Source organism: Hyperolius riggenbachi, chromosome 1 (genome assembly GCF_040937935.1).
Source record: "Hyperolius riggenbachi isolate aHypRig1 chromosome 1, aHypRig1.pri, whole genome shotgun sequence".
In the NCBI taxonomy this organism is placed as follows: domain Eukaryota; kingdom Metazoa; phylum Chordata; class Amphibia; order Anura; family Hyperoliidae; genus Hyperolius; species Hyperolius riggenbachi.
Window position 1 is genome coordinate 358,136,337 of NC_090646.1, and position 23,794 is coordinate 358,160,130.

The window sequence follows — 23,794 nt, forward strand, 5'->3', positions numbered from 1 at the left end:
TTTAAACATAAATGTAGTATTTGATTTTAGCTTGTTTAAGGAATACCATTTATATGAGAGGTATGAAAGTTATATCATTCTGCTGGTCTGGATATGGTAAATATTTTAATATTAAATTGATGCCACTGATGTACCCAGAACCCGAGGTATTCCGCTACTTCATGACAGAACGTACGACACCAACACCATATTCTGAGGATTCTGAATCTGTGACTGTTATGTGTGTGTGGGAAACGTAAGCTGAGATATGTAAAATGTCATATTTGGTGCGCACAAGAAACCCACCCAGAAGGGTAACCGCACCCTGTCCAGCCCCTGGGCTGAACCTGAGACCCCACCCAAAAATGTGGGTCATTCAAAAGAACTTGACGGAGACTCCTCCCTTGAGTCCTCCAAATTCCATCATCACGAAAGCATGCTGCTACTAGCCAGAGGACCATGTGGTTAGCGGCCATCTTGTATGAACTTTGCTCTGGAAACAAAAGAACTTCACGTGTTTTCCCAGAAAGGATATATTTTCCCCTGAACCTAAGTATTCGTATTTTCTTCCCTTTTTATTTTTATACTGCGCTATTATTGTCTCCATAATTGTTGATTTTAATGATTTTCTGTATATATTAATTATTTATATTGCATTTATAATAAAAGACCTCTAAAAGTCATTTATTTTTCGGCTATGCCTACTATTTAGCAACGCAAAACGAATCCTAGCCTTCCGAAGAGTCGCTACTACTGTTGATAGCTAGATAACATAGAGTGTGTTTTAACCTTTTTATTTGCAGGTATTAGTATCAGTGAGGTTAGGTCTCCTGCCCTTCTGCAGGAGTGGTGGCAGTTCTATACCCTGAAATAGTGTTTAATTTGCATTACTGTAACTCACAAGCTCCCTTCTAGCCTGTCTGCTGCCAAAATTCAAGTGGTTTCTGCGCACTGATTGCGACCACAGATTGCATGGTCTGTGTGCTGGAACTGATTGGAAGACATTGTATGGTCTAGCCACTAGGGGGCGTGTGACACCTATATGTGCCACCTCTATTCACCCTCACCTACACCTACACCTCACCTACATCCTTCCATCATATGTCCCCTCCACTCTCACCTATTTTTCTACTGCAAATGTCATCACTTCTAATCCTCCTTACCTACTTAACCACCTCTCATCTATCATAACTAATTGTAACACCTCTATCCACCCTCAATAACCCTCCTACCTCTCACTCATTCTTACACCCCATGTCACCTCTCATGTCTCTTATCTACCCACCCTTCACCTATACTTCCATCCCCATGTCACCACTACCTACTCACAATCCTATCTCTACCCAGCCTTCCCTCATCTATTCTTCCACCCCCATGTTACCTCTCCTGCACTCCACCTATAATGCCACTCTGATCTCTGCTTCTATGCCACTGAGCCCCCTCCTCTGTTTCCCAAACTAACCCCTTATCCCTCTTTCCTCCCAAAAAACCTATGTCACTTCTCCTCCTCCTACCCTACCCACCTTTGTTATCCATTCATCCTGTTTCCTCTAAACTCTTACCTACTTACTCATTAATCACTTATTCTTCCATGTTATATCACCTTTCTACCCACCAATCATCTATCCTTCCTTGTGTTACTACCACTTACCCAATATCTCTTCTCTAACCATTCAACCAGTTAAGTAAGATGACTCAAGAAAGGATTTCTGGGGCAGCACAGATGGTGTATCCTAAGTGCTCACGAAGACATAGGCAGCTGCCATTAGTGTACAGTAGAATCTCGTTATAATAAACTCTGATGTAGTAAACCTATATAGTAAACTCAGTCCACAGGTCCCAGCAAATGTGTCTGTATAAATATACTGTACAATGTATGACTAATTCTAATATAGTAAACTTCTGATATAGTAAACTAGTTTTCCTGGTCCCTTGGAGATTACTATAAATGGATTCTACTGTAGCTGTAAAAACTAATTAAAAAACAGCGGCAAATGGGAGAATGTTGCTTCCTGTGTGTAAAAGTGTAACTGCTGTGGAGCTCACACCTTATTGGGTCTCTCCCCTTTCTTAAATGGCTGAACCTGTCATTTAGACAGTATCAGCATGTGCACTTTCTGAATGAGTCAGTTCAGCTTAGATGATTCAGGAGTGGATAGGCTTCTATGGAGTCTGCAACTCTGTCCACCACCATTCCAGTCTTCTACCTCTGGATAGTGTAATGGTTAAGGGCGCTGCCTCTCAGACAGGGGACCAGGTTTCAAATCTCGGCTCTTCCTGTTCAGTAAGCCAGCACCTATTCAGTGAGGAGTCCTTGGGCAAGACTCCCTAACACTGCTACTGCCTATAGAGTGCACTCTAGTGGCTGCCTCGCAAGTACTTTGAGTCTGCCAGTTGAAAAGCGCAATATAAATGTTACAGTATTTGTCTTATATGAGACTGAGTGAGCAGTCTTCCAAGATAAGTATACGATTCTTTATTTCAGCTAATAGTAACCAGCTTGCTGTATGTGTTTCATTAGCTGAAATATCAGCTAATGAGACACATACACATGGAGTGCCATTCTCCCTTTTCCCTTCGGTCCTGTAAACCACCCAACCTTCATCTATCTTTCTGGACGCGATGTTAGCTTTCCTGACCTCCATCTAAACTCCCACCCCTTATCTGTCTTTCTAGTCTAATGAGTCACTTCCTCTGATACCCCAACTAACAATCCATCCTGTTTCTATGCTCCCAACAAACGCATGTCAAGTCTCCTTACACTGCCTTAACCACCTCATCCGTTCATCCCATGTCTACTCTCTAGACTCTCACCTACCCACTCACTCCTCACTTGTCTTGATCCTGACTTTATCTCTCCTGTCCCTCACCTACCTACCCATCCATCTATCCCCCCCATCCTCATGTCACCACCACCTACTCACAGTGCAAGTTAAAGTCAGTGGTGGTTAGGAAGTAGAGAGGGCTATAATTATTAACTTGGTAAGTTAAAGGGCTGGAGTCACTATAGGGAAGGTAGTAAAGTGGGGAGAGGGGGGAATTCTATCAACACTGAGATTAGTCTGTTAATCCCTATTTCGTCTACTCAGTACACCAGGCATCAGACAAGAAAGTGCCAAATACACATGTATCCAGATAAGAATATTCTCCATAGAGGGTATAAAGAAATCTACCTTACTGAAATCACTACCTTCAGTAAAAAGGGTCAGGGCAGCCATCGGGGGGGAGAACTAACACTGCAGTGAGGGGTCCAGAGCTTCTGGGTGCCCCCCCCCCCCCCAAAGTGCTGGAACTGCCGCATTTACTGGCTGCGGGCCTGTGGCTCACTAACCAGCACACCACATTCCAGCACTGAGAGAAGAGTGATATCAGCGCTTGAGTGTGGGGAGCAGATGAGTGAGCCCGCTACAGCAGACTTTCTATACTGGGGCACCACCTATATCTGGCTACAGGCTACCTATACTCGGCCACCACCTACCCCTGGCTACCTATACTGAGGCTGGAACCACTTATACCTCGCTACCTATACTGGGGCACCACCTATACCTGGCTACCTATACTGGGGCACCACCTATACTTGGCTATTTATACTGGGGCGCCTATAGCTTGCTACCTATACTGTGGGCACCTGTACCTGGCTAACCTATACTGGTGCACCACCCATACCAGGCTACCTATACTGGGAGCAACTATACCAGGCTACCTATACCGGGGCACCACCTATAGTTGAATACCTATACTGGGGCACCTGTATCTTGCTGGCCTATACTGGGGCACCAGCTATACCAGGCTACCCATACTGGGGGCATATACACCAGGCTACCTATACTGGGGCACCACCTATAGCTGGCTACTTATACTGGGGGAACCTATACCTGGCTACCTATACTGGGGGCACTTATGCCTGGATACCTATACTGGGGGCACCTATACCTGGCTAGGGCAGGGGGATGAGCTGAGACAGAAGGGGACAAGAGGTAACACAGAGGGATAAAGAGGCACAGGGAGAAAAGAGATGAGACTGGAACATGAGGTCACACAGAGGGACACAAAAGAGTAGGGATGGGACAAATCCACAATTTCTTCAAATCCGAATCCGGATCCGAATCTAAAAAGGTTCTCGAATATCTCGAACCTTTTGAGTCCCGAATCTAACGAATCCTGCACATAAGAATTGTGCGATCCATGGTATAGTTGCCCGCAGTATAGGTACCCAGGCATAGGTAGCGAGGTAAAGGTGCCTTCAGTATAGCTAGCTAGGTATGGGTGCCTTCAATATTGGTAGCTTTCAGTATTGGTAGCAAGGTATAGGGGCCTGCAGTATAGGTAGCAAGGTATATGGGCCTTCAGTATAGGTAGCAGGGTATATGGGACTTCAGTATAGGTAGCAGGGTATATGGGCCTTCAGTATAGGTAGCAGGGAATATGGGCCTTCAGTATATGTAGCAGGGTATATGGGCCTTCAGTATAGGTAGCAGGGTATAGAGGCCTTCAGTATCGGTAGCAAGGTACATGTGCCTTCAGTATCGGTAGCAAGGTACGTGTGCCTTCAGTATAGGTAGCAAGGTATAGGGGCCTTCAGTATAGGTGGCACGGTACATGTGCTTTCAGTATTGGTAGGTAACTAGGTATAGGGGCCTTCAGTATAGGTAGCAGGGTATATGTGCCTTCAGTATAGGTAGGTAGCAGGGTATAGAGGCCTTCAGTATCGGTAGCAAGGTATGTCTGCCTTCACTATCGGTAGCAAGGTACATGTGCCTTCAGTATCGGTAGCAAGGTATAGGGGCCTTCAGTATAGGTAGCACGGTACATGTGCTTTCAGTATTAGTAGGTAATTAGGTATAGGGGCCTTCAGTATAGGTAGTAAGGTACATGTGCCTTCAGTATAGGTAGGTAGGTAAAGGGACCTTCAGTATAGGTAGCAGGGTATAGGGCCTTAAGTATAGGTAGGTAGGTAGGTATAGGGGCCTTTAGGTAGGTAGGTAAAGGGACGTTCAGTATAGGTAGCAGGGTATAGGGCCTTAAGTATAGGTGGATAAGTAGGTAGGTATAGGGGCCTTTAGGTAGGTAGGTAGGTAAAGGGACCTTCAGTATAGGTAGCAGGGTATAGGGCCTTAAGTATAGGTAGGTAGGTAGGTATAGGGGCCTTTAGGTAGGTAGGTAGGTAAAGGGACCTTCAGTATAGGTAGCAGGGTATAGGGCCTTAAGTATAGGTAGGTATGTAGGTATAGGGGCCTTTAGGTAGGTAGGTAGGTAGGTAAAGGGACCTTCAGTATAGGTAGCAGGGTATAGGGCCTTAAGTATATGTAGGTAGGTAGGTATAGGGGCCTTTAGGTAGGTAGGTAGGTAAAGGGACCTTCAGTATAGGTAGCAGGGTATAGGGCCTTAAGTATAGGTAGGTAGGTAGGTATAGGGGCCTTTAGGTAGATATAGGGGCCTTTAGGTAGGTAGGCAGGTATAGGTGCCTTTAGGTAGGTAGGTACGTATAGGGGGCCTTTAGGTAGGTAGGTGGGTAGGTAGGTATAGAGGCCTGTAGGTAGGTATAGTGGCCTTTAGGTAGATAGGTAGGTATAGGGGCCTTTAGGTAGGTAGGTATAGGGGCCTGTAGGTAGGTAGGTATGTATAGGGGCCTTTAGGTAGGTAGGTAGGTAGGTACGTATAGGGGGCCTTTAGGTAGGTATAGGGGCCTTTAGATTGGTAGGTAGGTATAGGGGCCTTTAGGTAGGTACGTACGTATAGGGGGCCTTTAGGTAGGTATAGGGGCCTGTAGGTAGGTAGGTATAGTGGCCTGTAGGTAGGTAGGTAAGTATAGTGGCCAGTAGGTAGGTAGGTAGGTAGGTATAGCGGCCTGTAGGTAGGTAGGTTAATTATAGTGGCCTGTAGGTAGGTAGGTAGGTATAGTGTCCTGTAGGTAGGTAGCCCCCCCCCCCGTGCCTCCTCCGCTCACCCCCAAACCCCCACGGCCTCCTCCATCCCCTGTGCCTCCTCCCCTGCATAAGTATCTACTCACCTTTCCCGTGGAGCGCAGACCTCTTCGTTACTTCCCTGTTCCCTCTAGTGGCCGGACCGGCTTTTACTGATGACGTCATTGTAAAAGCCATCACTAGAGGGAACCAGGAATTAAGCGAGAGGTCTGCGGGATTCGGCGGATTCGTATAGTGGAAAATGGCGTAGGGATTCGAATTCACGAATCTCGAATATTTCCCAATATTCGAGGGATTTGTGGATTCGCTGTCTCATCCCTACAAAAGAGGCACAAGCTGAGGTGAGACAGAGGGGGACAAAAGAGGCACAGTAAGAAAAGAGGGGGACAAAAGAGAACGGATAAAGGATAAGAATTGACCTACAAGTGCCTATCTCATTTGTTAACCGGGGTCTATTTGTATTTTGCTAGTATTTTGCTCCACCCACAACATGCCATGGTCATGCCCACTTTTTGCCACATCATGCTGTGCATGCCGCTTTCTTCAGTGTCAGTGCCATGCACATGTTTTGCGGCGGCGCACTTCGCGCATGGACAAGGGGTGGAGTGGCTAGTAGGTGTGGACAGCAACCGGTGGGCGGGCCCAGGGAGGGGGAGGCCCAGGCCTGATGATGTGTGAGGGGCCTCAAAATTTCTGATGGCGGCCCTGAAAAGGGCCAAACCTTGACTCACTCCATAGAAGCTGAAATATATTTTTGGGTAAAGGCCCACTTTAAAACCCTAGTTCAGACTCCTGTCATTGAGGTCAGGTGATGGTGTGATGAAAATAATTGCAACTTTGTCAGAATTTGCAACCTCTACCATTGTTCTCCTATTGGATGCAAATTCTGACCGGTTGCATAAAATGCTACCTGTAGTGAAAATATTTGCAACTTAGTCAGAATTCGCAATCTCTACCATTTCTCAACCCCACATGAACCTTCTAGGAAAACACTAACCTGCCCTCTCTTCTGCCTAACGCTTACCTACCCCTATCCTGTGCCTCAAACTACCCTCCACCCAAACCTAACACTAACCTACCCCATCCTGTGCCTAAAACTACCTTCTCCTCTGCTTAACACTAACCTTCTTCTATAGCAGGGGTCAGGAACCTTTTTGACTGAGAGAGCCATAAACACCACATATTTTAAAACGTATTTCCGGGAGAGCCATACAATATGTTTCAAACTGGGACTGTGCACCTGCGCAGCAGAGGGCTCATGTCCCTGTTGCCATGGTGATGTGTATACAGTTGATCCGCCAGGCAGGGGAAGTGTCAGACACGTCTTCAGCTTCTCTTGGGTTTCAGCAGTAGAGAAATACCAACTAACAGCTTTTACAATTGGCTAGCTGACTTGGCGGTTGATTCACTTTGTAGGACGGGATCCCCGCACTTTGGCCCAATAGGCTGCTTGTCAAGTGACAGGCAGTCTATTGGGCCAATCAAAGTGCGGGGATCTCGTCCTACAAAGTCACTGGACCTGACAGGATGAAGAGTGGGACAATTGGAGCAGCTGTTCATTTTGGGGGAGTGCGAGTAAGTTAGCAGTACACGCTACAGCAGTAGTGTGACTACTTTGAAAGTTTTACTTGTGCTACCACACTAAGCTGCGCTGCTTGAGCAGTGTAGCTTAGTTAATCAACCCCTACTGATTTGTCTGTGAGCCAGATGCAGCCATCAAAAGAGCCACATCTGGCTCCTGAGCCATAGGTTCCCTACCCCTGTTCTAAAGGATGCAAATTCTGATAGGATGCAAATGCTACCACACCGCACCAGCACCCTTGGGCTGGATAGGCCCACCATTGTTGCCTCCCTCAAAGGCAGTATTAGCTCTTCATTTAACCTGTGCTAATAATGATCACTTCTACAGATGCTTCGAATACTGGTAATCCTTAACAATCTGTCCCCCATCCCCTGCTTACACCTTTGACAATGTGGATGTCCTTGGCAGGTTTTGGGAGTACGTATTATGGCGCCAATGATGAGCTGGGCGCAGGGTGAACTGAACGACAGATCACCCTGTTGCCACTCAAATCCCTGGCGGCACTACTATTCCCCCTCCGAGTTTTAGCAACTTGGAGGGAGTTGGCTGAAGGTGTAATGGTTAAGGGCTCTACCTCTGACACAGGAGACCAGGGTTCGAATCTCGGCTCTGCCTGTTCAGTAAGCCAGCACTAATTCAGTAGGAGACCTTTGGCAAGTCTCCCTTACACTGCTACTGCCAATAGAGCGCGCCCTAGTGGTTGCTGCTCTGGCGCTTTGAGTCCGCAAGGAGAAAAGCGCAATATAAATGTTATTTGTCTTGTCTTGTCTTGTAATTCGGGGTCTGGAGTTTAGCTGATCCCTGAATGATTCTTGTGTGGGGAGCGCAGCATAGCACTAGTGCTATGACGGCATAAGCTGCTTCGGGTTTTGGTGAGCCATATCAATGTAAAGTTCCTTAGCTACATCACTGCACTCCACTACATACAACCAACATTGTCCTCATGTACAAATTGTACTGCACTTCATACAGCAGATGCACTATTTAGGTAAAAGAGGCGCCCTGGTATACGGTAAAAGCGTTTAAAAACAATTTAAAAATGAAAAGGCATTAAGGTAGCTTACCTTAATGATGACAAAATCTTTGTAACAACAAAAGATTTTATTAGTGATAGCACAGGCAACGCGTTTCGCGGGCCTGAGCCCACTTCCTCAGGCCAATAGCAGTGCCAAACTAAATGAAATGTTTGGCTTAGGGAGCCTACCTAAGCCAAACATTTCCTTTGGTATGGCACTGCTATTGGCCTGAGGAAGCGGGCTCAGACCCGCGAAATGCGTTGCCTGTGCTAATAAAATCTTTTGTTGTTATAAAGATACAAAGATTTTGTCATCATTGAGGTAAGCTACCTCATTACCTTTTTGTTTTTAAATGCTTTTATCGTATACTCTTTTACCCAAATGGTGCATTTAATACCCCCACACGTCACTCGTCTTAGGGGCGGAGGCAGAGCATCCGTGGTCCTACCACAGTAGAGATCTGTCTCCTTCCTTTTCCTAAGGAGTGCGACCACATCCAGGTCCCCAGCGAGCCCCAGAGTGGAGTCGGGTTTATTGTCTCCACCTGCCTCCTGCAACCCACCTTTGTGAGTAGTTCTTTTTACTTCCACATTTACCACATAATCTTGACTACACCATTGGGCTCCCTCCCTTTTTTTTGTCTCCTGTGTATTTTTCCAGAGGGTGTTTTACACCCAAAACAAACCACTCATACAGCAGATGGTCATTCAACAGCGTGCTTGTATATATGGTGATAACTCCATAGAGATGTATCTTACATGTAGTTTCTTGATTTTCAACCACTTACATGCCCTTCACAGTCCATCGACTGAGTAATGACTACATACAGAGAATACAGAAAAACCACCGTGTTACACAAATTCAATACCTAGTAGTGCCAGCCAGCTTACAGAGAAATGTTGCGTTGCAACACACATGCATCTCATGATTTAGCAGAAAAGAATCGTATGACTTATTAGTAAAAGATCCTCTTTCTTTCTGCATGTGCGGACCTCCGCAGGACAGCAGCACAGTATGTGACATCACATGGGCTCTGTCCCTTCTCTCTTCTCCACTGACAGCGATTGGCTGCTGGACATCCCTTCCCTCTTATCCCCTCCCCTCCATTCAAACGTGCTGTGAATATATGAAGGCTGACAGCTTCGTTCTCGGGTAGAAGGTTGCTCGCGTGCTGTGAGTCCAATCTCCAGCGCAAGTAACTCACATGATGCCAGCCTAGCTTGTCTGCTCACATTTCCTATAGAGATCTGATATAGAACGGGCAGCAGCAGCCTCTCCTCCCTCCTAGAACCTGCCCTGCTACACTGGATCCTTCCAATCAGAAGCACAGAGCCTCACTGCACCACCTGCCCCCCCTCTTCCCCTCAGCAAGAGACAGAAGACTCGGGGGCCCTGAGACTCTCCCTCCCCATCCTTCCGTCGACATCACCCCATGTGTAGCAGACGGATCCCCCCTTATCTCTACCTATATACTGCATCCTGCATCTTTAATCAGATCTGCAAGACATAATAAGGCCATCGCGAGGTACCAAAAACCAGCCTTACCCATCTTCATGATTACTTGCACCCTTTGAAAGAAGGGGTCATTTGGACCAAGGTTGGCAGATGTCTGTGCAAATTCTTTCTCCAGCACGGAAGGGTAGGTTTTCATGGATAACACCTAATTTTTTCTTTCATGTGCGTCCCTGCCATCCATTAATGTGCCAAGCTGTTTGGGGGCAGGTTTCCTAATCCAGTATCCTTGGGACCAAAAGCTAACATCTTAGGAGGACAAAGTAGTCAGTTGTATTTCTTGTGCGCCTATCATGGAGCAAGAGCAAAAAATGCAAAATATCCAGATTGCTTCCTCTATGGGATATGTGGACCTTCTCATCAAAAGTGGTGAACAGTTCCTTGGTGCCCTGAGAGAATGTAAAGACTGTGGTGTGGCATCTTCCTTGAATACCTTACAAGCTCATGCCAAATTCACCTGCTTTGAGATGATGTGTGTGGTTGTGTGTGCACTGGCATGGACGGGTCTCCGAACTGCAACTACCAAATGGATTTTCCAGGTCAGTAACGCTCCATGAAATGTGACTACTGGGCCATGTGCCCAGAAGCAGACCGGAAATGTATGAGGATGATGATGGCAGGTGTAAGCCTGTACACACAGTCTTGGCCATCACTGCACAAACAGAAATTCATTTCACTCTCCTTATCATATTACAGCAGAATCAGGAGACACCTACACAAATGCTATCTCTAGGTGATGAAATAATTGTCCTTTTGCCAATGACTGCTGATTATGTTCTTCCTTGCATATTTTCATATAGCACTGAAATGTGACAGGGATAAGTTGATTGTTTGCTTTGGACAACATGAACTGTGATTTCCACAGACCATATATTTGATACCTGAAGTGCGAGGGCTATGGAGGCTGCCATATTTATTTCCTTTTAAACAATACCAGTTGCCTGGCAGTCCTGCTGATCTTTTTGGGTTGTAGTAGTGTCTGAATCAAATCACACACCTGGAACAAGCATAACTAATCCAGTCAGACTTCAGTCAGGGCACCTGATCTTCATGCTTGTTCAGGGTCTATGGCTGAAAGCAGCAGGGCAGCCAGGCAAATTGCATTGTTTAAAAGGACATAAATATGTCAGCCTTCATATCCTTCTCAATTCAAGTGTGCTTTAAGAGTTGATTTCTGGCTGGATGCTATTGCTTGCCACTTACTGTACCTGCCAAATATTGCTGTTTGACCGGGATTGTTAATTCTTCTCTATAATCTAAAAATTAATTTGCATACTTACTACGTGAAATAGAAAATCTTAACATTATAAAGATTTGTTTTCCAGATAACTTGTTCTCTATATTCAAACACAGACTGCTAGGCATCTGATAGTGACATTTTATATTGTGCAAATAGAAAGGTTCACTATATGCTTTTATTCTATATTCTATGCTATATTCTTCTCTGCACGTTATGCAAAATAAAGAATCACTGTAATAATAGGACACATTTATGAATCTTCATTTGCATCATGTTTGCACTGCATGTAGTTTGTGGAGTATTTGCTCAAGATTAATTTACAAACAACTTTTAATGGGTATCTAGTTTCATTACTCTTGAGTAAAGCATGCAGCACCTACAGTATGTGTCTTCATGATAAATGGAGTAGTGAAGAGAAACTAGATTTAAACTAAACCAGGCAAACAATCAGATGCATTGCAGGTGTCGTACAGAGCGGATGCTGGAGATCTTGAGGTTAAATAAATGGCTGCAGCTGTAGCATAGAAACACCAGCATCCTTCTGTGTCTCCATAGCAACATGCTCTCTCACTCAGTGGTTCTAACTTAATTTACCCCCCAAAAAAGAAAATCCTGCATCTTATCTGTTTCCTTTCATACTATGTTTTTATTTTCTTCTAAATTTAAGAATGAGTTAATTTTGAGAATATAATGAACATCTAAATTATAGTGTTTGAAAAACTCCATGCAGGCAAGTTGGTGGTAAAAGAAGGTATGGAGAATGGACTCATTAGTTCTTGATTAACATAGTAGGTGCCATACCTGGCAGTAGCCCTGTGCCGTCTTGGTACTCTGGATTCAGTCATCACCTGGGTCCCTGCTGGCATGTAATTTGTGTGTTCAGTCCTGGTTTCCATAGACTTCCTTCCAAAATCCAATTTACAGTACGCCAGTATGCTTTCTGTATGTACTGGAAACTGCTGTATGGGTAAGCTGGACACAAAGTTTTAGCCATGGCACATGGTTGCTGCTGCAACATGCAGGTTGTAGGTTTGTATCAGTTCCAACAGTCACCAAGCTAGTGGGGATTGTGAGCATTGAGAAGTGACATTGGCAGGGCCGGGCAGAGGTGAGAGATGCTCCATCCTCAGGGCGCAGTGTAGGAGGGGGTGCACATCTCACTCAGCTATCGTTCCCCTATTGTGTTTGAAGCGAAGAGAAATAAGAAAAGGGGATACATGGCAGTGACTGCAAGCCAGATAACCAGAGATTAACGCGGATCCGAGATGAAAAACTAACTATAACAAGTAACTTGCCGATATACTTTATCTAAATTTTAGATAGTTTACACAGCAAATCTAGCTGCAAACAGCTTCAATAGAATATGATTATTTCTTCCTGTGATACAATGACAGCAGCCATGTAAACTCAGCTTGTGAAAAAACCTAATCCCCCCTCCTCCTCCCTCCTCCCCTCTGCCATTGAAATCTCTGGCTAGTAATACCTCCCCCTCCTCCTGCCCAGACTGAGCTCCCATGAGCCCTTGCTACTGTCTGAATATGCCTTGGCTCTCTGAAAACCTGTGGGCGAGGCATGTTTAGTTTATAGGGAATAGGAGTATTAAAACAAAAACAAAAAAGTGTAAGCAAGAGGAGGGGGGGAATAGTTGGCACTGCAGCTCAGGACAGCTAGCACTGGGATGATGCAGGCAGGGTTCACACACACTCTTCTCCCGCTTTGGTGCAGTCTGCGTCCTCAGATAGAAGTACGAGGCAGTGTGGACGAAATGAAGAGGATGGGAAAGGCAATCGGCACTACAGGTGCTTTATTCCAGCAGCGAGGCACAGTATTGCAGTACAAAACATTGCAGCTAAAAAAGGTCACATACCATCATGTGGAGTGATGGTATGTGACCTTTTTTAGCTGCAATGTTTTGTACTGCAATACTGTGCCTTGCTGTTGGAACAAAGCACCTGTAGTGCCGATTGCCTTTCCCATCCTCTTCATTTCGTTTAAAAACAAAAAAGTATTTGGCTTGAGGAATGCCCTATAAACAATAGGAAAGGAACACACAATTATGCAACGAGTAAAAGTTCATCTCGGATCCACTTAAAGGCATTGGGGGCCCTGGAGTACCATTTAGTCTAATAGCAATCAGTGTGTGACTGCTAGGGTGGGAGGGATGTAGGGGCGCACTTTGGTGTCTCAGCTTTGGGTGCTGGAAGACCTTGCCCCGGCTCTGGACATGGTCATTGCAGACAGCTGCTTCTAATGACAGTAACATAGTAGAAAATTAATTAACGGCTCATTTTACTCTGGAAGAAACGTACTTCATATTTGTATGTATTTTAAATTTTACAATTTTCCTAATAGTGGTCCTTTGATGTGCTAGAGACTTGTTACAGCATCCTTTACAACTAGGAGAATTCTAATTGGCCAAAAAGCGTGGGTGTATTATTACTACAACCTATCTGAATCCTAAAAATTTGAGAGGGTGCTGTCCACCAAAACACATTAGCAGAATTATCCTATAAGGTGTCCTGCTGGGTCACGGTAATATCTCTAATGACTAACGTAACATGGCTTATAGCAAGCTTGTGAAACATCAAGTTTCTTCTTCAGGCATTATACAGAGCTGAATCAGAACCGTACCATGGTTCTGATCTCATTCTGTGTATGTGGTACGGTTGTGATCCCGTTCTGTATAATGCCTAAAGAAGAAACTGAAAGTTTTGAAAGCTTTCAGAGAGATCTTGTTAGTCATTAAAGGTATCACCAGAATCAACGTTTGCTGGTTTGATGTCTGCATTTCTGCTCCACGACTAACACCGGATCATACTTCACCTGCTGGGTCACCTAAACCATGCTAGTGCCGCAGAGTCTCCCATGTAACATCACTCTAAAGGTACACAGTTCGTTTTTTCTTTAGGCCACATTTAGGCCTCTTGCACACTGCAAGTGGTTCTGATTCAGATTCCGCTTTTTAATCAGTTTTTACATCCGATTCCGATTCCGCTTTTTAATCAGTTTTTACATCCGATTCCGATTTGCAGTGTGCAGGGAGAAAACTGCAAATCGGAATCTGAATCGGATGTAAAAACTGATTAAAAAGCGGAATCTGAATCGGAATCACTTGCAGTGTGCAAGAGGCCTTACGGTGGCTATTGCTTTGCATTTCCTGCGACAGCAGGAACGCAATGGATTATGACAGGGGTGCTGCACGTTAACCGTGCTTGAATCTGGTACAGTGAAGCATATAGTCAATGAAAAGTTTGCTTCACTGCGTCTGTTAACATGTGCGTTAACCGGTAACTCACTGCATGCGATGCCTTACCAAACCCGATATACTACCGCAACACACCCACCCCACTGTGGCCGTTGGTGCATTGCAGTGTGGTAAGCCACGTTACAAAGTGGCTGTTACACCACAATGCACCACTGGGAACGTGGCCTAAATGACTTTTTTTTTTTTTTTTAGCGCAAACAGAATTTTCCACCATGTCCAGTCACTTATTTTATCAAATGTTCTACAAAATTGATTTGTCTACCAAAAGAAAAATTACATTAATTTTTTTCTGTACAATCAATTATTTTATCGAATAATCATAAAAATCAAACAATTTGTATTGCGTATGGCATGGTAAAGTGCTCGTAGGCCTAGTACACATTAGAGGATCCATGGCCAATATTTTGGGCAACCGACCATTCTAAGTGATTTCCTAATCAGTGGGAAAAGCTACTTTATAGTCAAGCACAGGCAAATCGCCATGGAACTGATAGCAGGTGCTCAGCTAACCTATAGCTGAGTGCGGGTGCCCAACTATCCTCTAGGATGAAAATTCATAAATCAGCTATAAAATAGCTAAACATTGTTCCCTTAATTGAATTACCCTAAAACCGATAACCTGTGCCGGGCTTTGAACGCTGTCTCCCAAATTAAACAAGCTGCATTGTATAGCAGCTATACTGCATTGCTGTCTATGCAGCACCTGTTTGAAAATTTCGATAAAATGACACAACAATAACCACATACACAGCATCCAAAATTAATACCTTGCAGTCCATTTAGCATAAACATAGAGTTGTAAATGTTATTTTAAAGCTAAAAAAAAGTATATTGTTTTTCCCTGGACTGTGGTCACATGATTATGTCTACAGAAAACTGCTTGTGTAAATGCTGGAAGAAAAATCCAGTATAAAAGGGTCACTGCAAGCAAAATGTTGAAATTCTACTGAATTCAGTCAGTAAAATAATAGCACTAGAGTAAGTCCTCATCATTCTTCAATATTGTGTAAAAAAACAAAAACAATGTTAAATTTCATTCTTTAGCATCTTTCAGCTTCTGATTTGTCAGAAGAGCCACTGATAGGAACAGGGATTCTGCTATTTTCTTGTTTTCTCCCATCTCAGAAGAGTTCTAACCGCCATTACTTCTCTGCACACGGTCGTTTCAGTTTATGCAGTGCTGTAATGGCTTGCCAGGTGGTAGAGTCCAAGTAAAAAGGGGAATTGCTGTTACTGGCAGCATCTATTCTGACAGTGGAGGAGCTCACTGATTTTGAATTTCCAAGCATTTTTGTTCAGAGTATATTTACAATTGTATTCTGTTTCTAGTAAATGGATAACTGCGGAGGTAGTTTTTTTTTTTTTACACGTCATTAGCTTCCTATAGGTATAATCATGTAATTACAGCCCAGGGAAATTAATATATGTTATAGTTTAGTATTAGTTTGAAAACTAAAAATACTTTTGCAATGCTAATTATTTTATACTACAGGAAGTACAGTTACTAATTTTAGACACAACATAAGTGGTGACTGCAGTTCTGCTTAAAATAATAACTATATTTGCAAATTACAGTTAAATAAATTCCCACCCCCCTTTTCTCAACCAACTTAAAGCCCCTCCCAGACCCCTGGTGCCTGTGGCCCCCTGAGCTTGACTGATCTGAAATGCTTAGGCATTGCCAGAGTGTATATTTTTTTAAAAATCGCGATTGCGGCAATTTTGCCACGATTTTAATGAAAGTCAATGAGAGCGAAAACGGATTGAAAAACTGCTCTGCAGTGTATCTCTTCCCTAAAGCAAGCTGCAGGGCAGATAGTTGAGCAGTCTTTCTGCGCATCATTCCTGAAACTGTCACCTGAAACAATCATTTTTGGTGACAGTAACTGAATGTCTATGGAAACACAGAGTCTGATCATCTATAGGACCAAAGTTTTACATTTATGTGAAACATCAGCTCGACCAAGCTGTTACAGTCCATTTAGATACAGTATATACAATAGACAAATATTAAACAAATGAAATTAGCCATATGGAAAAGGAAGGATTGCTATATGAAATGTACTTTCATGCAGCAAACACACAGACTTTTATTGGACAAGTGTGAAGAGGAGCTTAATGTACATGGAGAGGGGAGGGGGATAAGCCATTAGTCAGAAGCAGAAGAGCGACATTGGTTAGTCCTGTATTTCAAGCATGCTTGATAAACACTATTCCCCAGCGGCATACATCTGCTGCTCAGGCACGGCTCCCATAAACACTCTAGCCAAACACAGCTGAATCGTGTGATTGCCATCACTTATATATGGGGGCCTAGAGATATATGTAAGGTTATACAGAGAATGGACACTGACATATGAGGCCAATATAACATCAACAGTATATCCCAACACATGCGTAATAGGAAGATCTATACATATATTCTAGACTGACTGCTTACTTTGGCTGTCAAACTACTGTCAGCCACTTAAAGAGGAACCACTTCAGGGTGCAGGCAGGGAGATCAGATTGCCCCCCTTTTTTCCCCCCTATGGGGATGATGTGCTGGGGGGGTCTGATCTCTCCTGCCTGCTGTGGGTGGCGGGGGGGGCACCTCAAAGCCCCCCTCCGCGGCGAAATTCCCCCCTCCCTCTCCTACCTGCTGCCTCCCCCGGTGATCGGGGCTGCACAGGACGGCTATCCGTCCTGTGCAGCCAGTGACAGGACGTCCCCTGTCACATGGCGGCGATCCCCGGCCGCTGATTGGCCGGGGATCGCCGATCTGCCTTACGGCGCTGCTGCGCAGCAGCGCCGTACAAATGTAAACAAAGCGGATTATTTCCGCTTGTGTTTACATCTAGCCTGCGAGCCGCCATCGGCGGCCCGCAGGCTATTCACGGAGCCCCCCGCCGTGATTTGACAGGAAGCAGCCGCTCGTACGAGCGGCTGCTTCCTGATTAATTAGGCTGCAGCTGGCGACGCAGTACTGCGTCGCTGGTCCTGCAGCTGCCACTTTGCCGACGCACGTTATGAGTGTGCGGTCGGCAAGTGGTGACTCCGTAACAAAAATTTCATCCGGTTTTCTTCCATCCTACAAGTTCCAAAATCTATTCTAATGTGCTCTGGCTTACTGCAGCACGTTCTACTATCACCATCTCTGTAATAAATCAACTTATCTCTCTCTTGTCAGACTTGTCAGCCTGTGTCTGGAAGGTTGCCAAGTTCTTCAGTGTTGTGGTTCTGTGATGCATCTCCCCCCTCCAGGCCTCTCTCTGCACACTGCCTGTGTGTTATTTAGATTAGTGCAGATTCTCTCAGCTCTATTATCTTTTACAAGCTGGATAAATCCTCCTCTGAGCTGGCTGGGCTTTCACATTACTGAGGAATGAGCTGTCTGCACTCTGCTGGAAGAAACAGCCTGACACTTCAGTGGAAGATAGCTGCAGGGGGAAAGAAACACACAAATGATCTCTTGAGATTAAAAAGGAAGGCTGTATACAGCCTGCTTGTGTATGGATGTATTTTCTATGTGTGGACATACTGTACATCAACCTACTTCCTGTTTTGGTGGCCATTTTGTTTGTTTATAAACAAACTTTTTAAAACTGTTTTTAACCACTTTTAATGCGGCGGGGAGCAGCGAAATTGTGACAGAGGGTAATAGGAGATGTCCCCTAACACACTGGTATGTTTACTTTTGTGCGATTTTAACAATACAGATTCTGTTTAAGTGAATATAGTGTAATTAATTAATTGCTTACGGTTTACAGTTTTATTTTTTTTAATTATTTAAACAGCGTTTGCCCATTCTAAAATCTTTCCTCACTCTGATTTACATTCTTCAATTTATCACAAGTGGAAACATCTTGTCGGTTGGAAGAAAATGGGCGTAGCGGTGGGCATCATCTCAGCTTCCCATACATGCCTGCTCCCCCCATTTCTCCAAGTGTCTTCAGTTCTGGTATCCTTTAAAGGGGCCAGAGCCTGCCGTCCCTAATGAGTTAAAGTGAATCTGTTTCCAAATGTGTACAGAGTGAGGCCTAGTTATATTGCTCTCCCCTTTATGTCTCACTTAGCTTGCACCATCTCTAGTCATGTGACCCTAGTGACAGGATAAGTGGGACACTAGTCTTCAATCAACATTGGACAGCTTTTAATTATTATTACCATTAATAATGATTTATATACAGTGCTGCCCATAATAATTAATACCCCTGGCAAATTTTGACTTTAAGTTACTTTTATTCAACCAGCAAGTCATTTTTTGACAGGAAATGACATAGGTGTCTCCCAAAAGATAATAAGATGATGTACAAGAGGCATTATTATGGACAAAAAAAATTCTCAGCTTTTATTTACATTTGAGCAAAAAGTGTCCGGTCCAAAATTATTCATACCCTTTTCAATAATCAATAGAAAAGCCTTTATTAGCTATTACAGCAATCAAACGCTTCCTATAATTGCAGACCAGCTTTTTGCAGGTCTCCACAGGGATTTTTGCACATTCATCTTTCGCAATGAGGTCCAAATCTTTCAGGTTGGATGGTCTTCTTGCCATCACTCTGATCTTTAGCTCGCTCCACAGATTCTCAATCGCATTCAAGTCAGTTCTCTGGCTGGGTCACTCCAAAAGGTTAATGTTGTTGTCTGCTAACCATTTCTTCACCACTTTTGCTGTGTGTTTTGGTTCATTGTCATGTTGAAATGTCCACTGGTGCCCAAGGCCAAGTTTCTCTGCAGACTGCCTGATGTTATTGTTGAGAATCCTCATATATTGCTCGTTTTTCATCGTGCCGTTTACTGTGATTAGGTTTCCTGGTCCATTGGCTGAAGAACACCCCCAAAGCATTCGGTTCCCACCACCATGTTTGGTGTTTTTTGGGTTGAAGACTTCTCCTTTTTTACACCAAATGAAGTAAACATCATTGTGACCAAACAATTCAATTTTTGTTTCATCTGACCATAACGCAGAGGAGCAGAAGTCTTCTTTTTTGTCCAGATGAGCATTAGCAAAGGCCTACAAAGCTTTTGTGTGCCTTATCTGGAGAAGTGGCATCCTCCTTGGTCTGCATCAGTGGAACCCAGCAGTGTGCAGTGTCCTTTGTATTGTTTGCCCTAAGACATTGCCACCAGCAGAGCCCAGAGTCACCAGGATGGCCTTAGTGGTAATCCTTGGATTCTTTATCACCTCTCTCACTATCCTCCTGGCCAGCACAGGTGTCACTTTTGACTTCTGACCACATCTGAGATTTTCCACAGTATGGAACATCTTGTATTTTTTAACCTCCTGAGTGTTACGCTGCTCAGGAGGTTTTGCTAGCCTGAGTCCGCCGCTATGAAATTGTGTTTGTACTGATAAATAAGCTGTTAGCTAGCACTAGGCTAGCTAGTATATGTGGCCGCCACCCCCGGATCGCCCAGAATCCCCCTGATCAGTCCACTTATACATTACCCAGCCTGGCTCCAGCGATTGGTGCAGCCTCCGCAGACAGCTCCGCTCTTCTCTCTGGGGAGGATCGTACATGACATCACCGACGTCATGTGCAGACCCGATCCTCCCCATAGAGAAGAACCGAGCTGTGTGGGGAGGCCGCGCTGATCACTGGAGCCAGGCTGGGTAATGTATAAGTGGGGGGATCAGGGGGATTCTGGGCAATCGGGGGTGGCTGCCACATATACTGGCTTATTTATTAGTACAAACAGATAGTTTCATAGTGGCAGACTCCTGAAGCGGCATGCTCGACACAGTGTCGGGCATACCGCTCAGGAGGTTAATAATACTTTGCACTGTAGCCACTGGAACTTGAAAACATTTAGAAATGGTCTTGTAGTCCTTTCCTGACTTGTGAACAGCCACAATGCGCAGCCCCAGGTCTTCACTGAGCTCCTTTGTCATAGCCATGTCTGTCCACAAACCAACTGCAGAAAGCTGCTGTTGTTCACCTGTGGAGTTGATTAAAACAGCTGTTCACAATTAATCAGGGTAATTTGGATGCTTTAGAACAGCTTGGACTATTTGGAATGGTATAGAACTTTGGAATTTTCCATAGACTGTGACAGTTTGTGAAGGGTATGAATAATTTTGGACTGGATACTTATTGTTCAAATGTAAATAAAAGCTGAGAATTTTTTCCCCCACAATAATGCCTCCTGTACATCGTCTTATTATCTTTTGGGAGACACCTACGTCATTTCCCATCAAAAAAATGACTTGCTAGTTGAATAAAAGTAAGTTTAAGTCAAAATTTGACAGGGGTATGAATAATTATGGGCAGCACTGTAAATATCAAAGACGAGCATTGGCCACTTGCCGGAGCAACATGGCTGTATTGAAATGTTAATATTTCACTTTGTAAAAATCTTGTATATTTTTCCAGACAGTGGTACAGCCCTGTAATTAGTACACCCACTTTCTGTGCTTTTTTAACAGAAACCAGATTTCAAAATAACAAAGGAGATCAAACCTTACTCAGATACTGAGATCTGTATTTTCTTTCTTCTTCTTGCCTGTATCTGATGGGCATACTGTAACTTGCTATGGCTTTTCAACTGTGCCAAATGGTGACAAAGCAGTGTGACTCTATAATTAATTAAAGATGAGATCTTTAGAGCTTTTCATACTATTATCCCCATTTACCACATTTCTCTTGTATTTGTATTGAACAAGTATATCCTAACCAGAATGCTTAGTGTTCTCCAATTATAATTGCAGCGGTGGGTCTATCTACACTGAGTTTGTATGTTCTCCCCGTGTCTGCGTGGGTTTGCTCATGGCACTCCAGTTTCCTCTCACATCCCAAAAACATACATATTAGTAATTGGCTTCCCCCTGACCCTAGTCTGGGATATATTCACTACAATATACTCTGTACAGTGCTGCTGAAGTTGTCAGCGCTATATAAATACTAAAAAATAATACTAGTAATAGTATTTATATAATTCAGTCAGCAGTTCTATTCACCTTTGATTACTCAGCAGCGTATTATTTTTCTTCCCTCTTACTTTCATTTTCATCCTCTCTTAGCTTGTTCCAAAAGATTTGTAAAAGTGGCTGTTTTACAAGTGCTACTCACCATTTGCCAACCGCCCTGTAGATGTCTGAGTAAAATAAGGAAAACAGCCATGTGACTTAGTATATGTTTACGTGATTGTTTGTGAGTACATTTGTTCTAAGCTTCCCAAACCTTGTTTACAACTTTCAGGCCATGGTTACCATACAAAGAACGTCTTCTTCAAGGAGGCATCCTACAGAGCGAGTGCACCAAACACCAGCTGAACTACAATAGGTGCTGCACATGCTTCTGAATACAGCAAATGTGTAAACAAGGCCTTGCTTCTGTGGTGCTTCTAAGGCCCTGACTCTGTGCTGTTTCCACCGATCACCTCAAAATTTACTCATTTTATTTTTTCAAGAGAAACTAATATTGCATATACACATACACCCACACACACACATTGAAAAAATAAGCCACATGCCAGACTGCAGCCTTGACCACCACCCTCTTGTGCCTTGCTTATTTGCTTTCCTATCACGCTGGTACGTGAAAGGAGCTAGCGTAATAATATACAATGCTAAAGAGCAAGCGTAGTCAATACAGGCCGAAGTCGTTAACGAGAGCAGATGGTTGAGGTACAAAGGGATCAGGCAAAACGTAGTCAATCAAACAAGCCGGGTCATACACGTAAGTCAGATGTCAGTCGAACTGGAAGGATTACACAGAAGCAAAGTCAGAAACAGGCCGAGTCAACACAGGTATCAGATGTCAGATGTACAGAGGGGTTAGGCAGATTCGAGGTCAAAGAGGCAGGCAAAGGTCGGTACACAGATCAAAATACAGTATAATATATATTTTACAAATATAATATTACAAATATAAATTACAGATATAATGCTACTGACTAACTAGAGTACATATATATCATGCAGATGCACAATATATGAATGTAGCTCTCGACTTCTCACTAGCTAAGGCCAAGAACCAGCGAACTGATTAGTATCAAGGCCAGTGAGCAACTGAATCACATGGCTTAATATACGCACAGGATAGATCCAGGTCCCGCCCCCAGGATGACAGCCCCTCTGTCAGACACACCTCCTCAGCCTATAAAGGCTGCTCTGATCCCCACGCGTCTGACTGGAGAGTCTGCGCACGCGCGCTGGGGATGCTAGAAGAGAACGGAGCGGAAGTCTCGCCGCCAGAGATGCCGCGGGACCCGCCGGTGAAAGGTAAGATTGTTACATTTCCAAGTCCAAGTAACCCTTGAGCTGAAATAGATGGCAGAAGATGGCTAGGCCGTGACGGGAGCCTTACTGCTCTCACCACTCCACGCCCAACACTTTTATGTCTTGGCTATTAGATCCCCATTTTGAAAATAAATGACTGTGGGTAAGGCTGGAGAAGATCCTGTGTTATGCTTCTGGATCTTTTTCATTTGGCCTTCATCTATTTTCTCTCAGAATCCTTCCATCTCAGTTCCATGGGGTCTGTTTATAAAAGTCTATTGAATCCAGACAAATTTTTATACAGAAGTTATTTTCAGTCTAGTTAGGGGTGAAAGGTGTGCAAATTAATCATTCACCATTTTACTAACAGAAGCTCATTATTCCCTCTTACCCATTGTTATTACTTTTTTTGTGTGAGATTTACAATGTACATGTGCAAACCTTTCCTTCAGCAGCTCTACCTTTAAGCCTCACTGTATGTTTGATAACAAGTCTCTTTCTGTCCTGAGACACCTAGCAGTTGTAGAAAACTAAGGCCTAATTATGTGCTTTCATTACATCTGTGCTTAAAGAGCACCTCCGGCCCAAAAAAGGTTTGAAAGGCAATACATGTATGTAGTCTATGCACTGTGTCCAGTTAGATGAACATACAAAGTTAACATCTGGAACATCACAGTGGATAGAACAGATTCACATTTATATCTGTAGTAGCACTTCCTTCTTTTTCCTTCTTTTTCCTCATGCTGAAGCCTTGCTTAAGTACACCCCCGGCATTGGGTCCTCCCCTCCAGCCCTGGTTCCCTCCCCTGCCCCTCCCTCCCCTGCTCTCTGCCTGCCTGAATCTAATTACATCTCTTTTCACAGTGTGTAGTTGGAGTTATGACATCAATCCCCCAGAATCCTTTGCACCTATGGTTTAGAAAAGAAAACACGTTAAGTAAAATGTCCATCTTCTGCAGACATGTTTGGCAGTGATAAAGGTGTCATGCAGCCTCACATATTCCTCTTCCATTAGTAATGTACAGGAGGTTCAAGACAAATTTATTAAACAAATATAGCAGAGATTTACAAAT

General features: G+C 44.0%; 1 protein-coding gene across 1 annotated transcript in view; it reads left to right on the plus strand.

The window, feature by feature from the left end:
- The first annotated feature begins 9,633 nt into the window (after positions 1-9,633).
- Positions 9,634-23,794, plus strand: part of CERS1 (ceramide synthase 1) — a 95,965-nt gene continuing 81,804 nt past the window's right edge. The window contains exon 1 of the mRNA XM_068271279.1: positions 9,634-10,552. Within this exon, the coding sequence (XP_068127380.1) occupies positions 10,307-10,552 (246 nt within the window). The 5' untranslated portion in view covers positions 9,634-10,306. The remainder of the gene's footprint in view (positions 10,553-23,794) is intronic.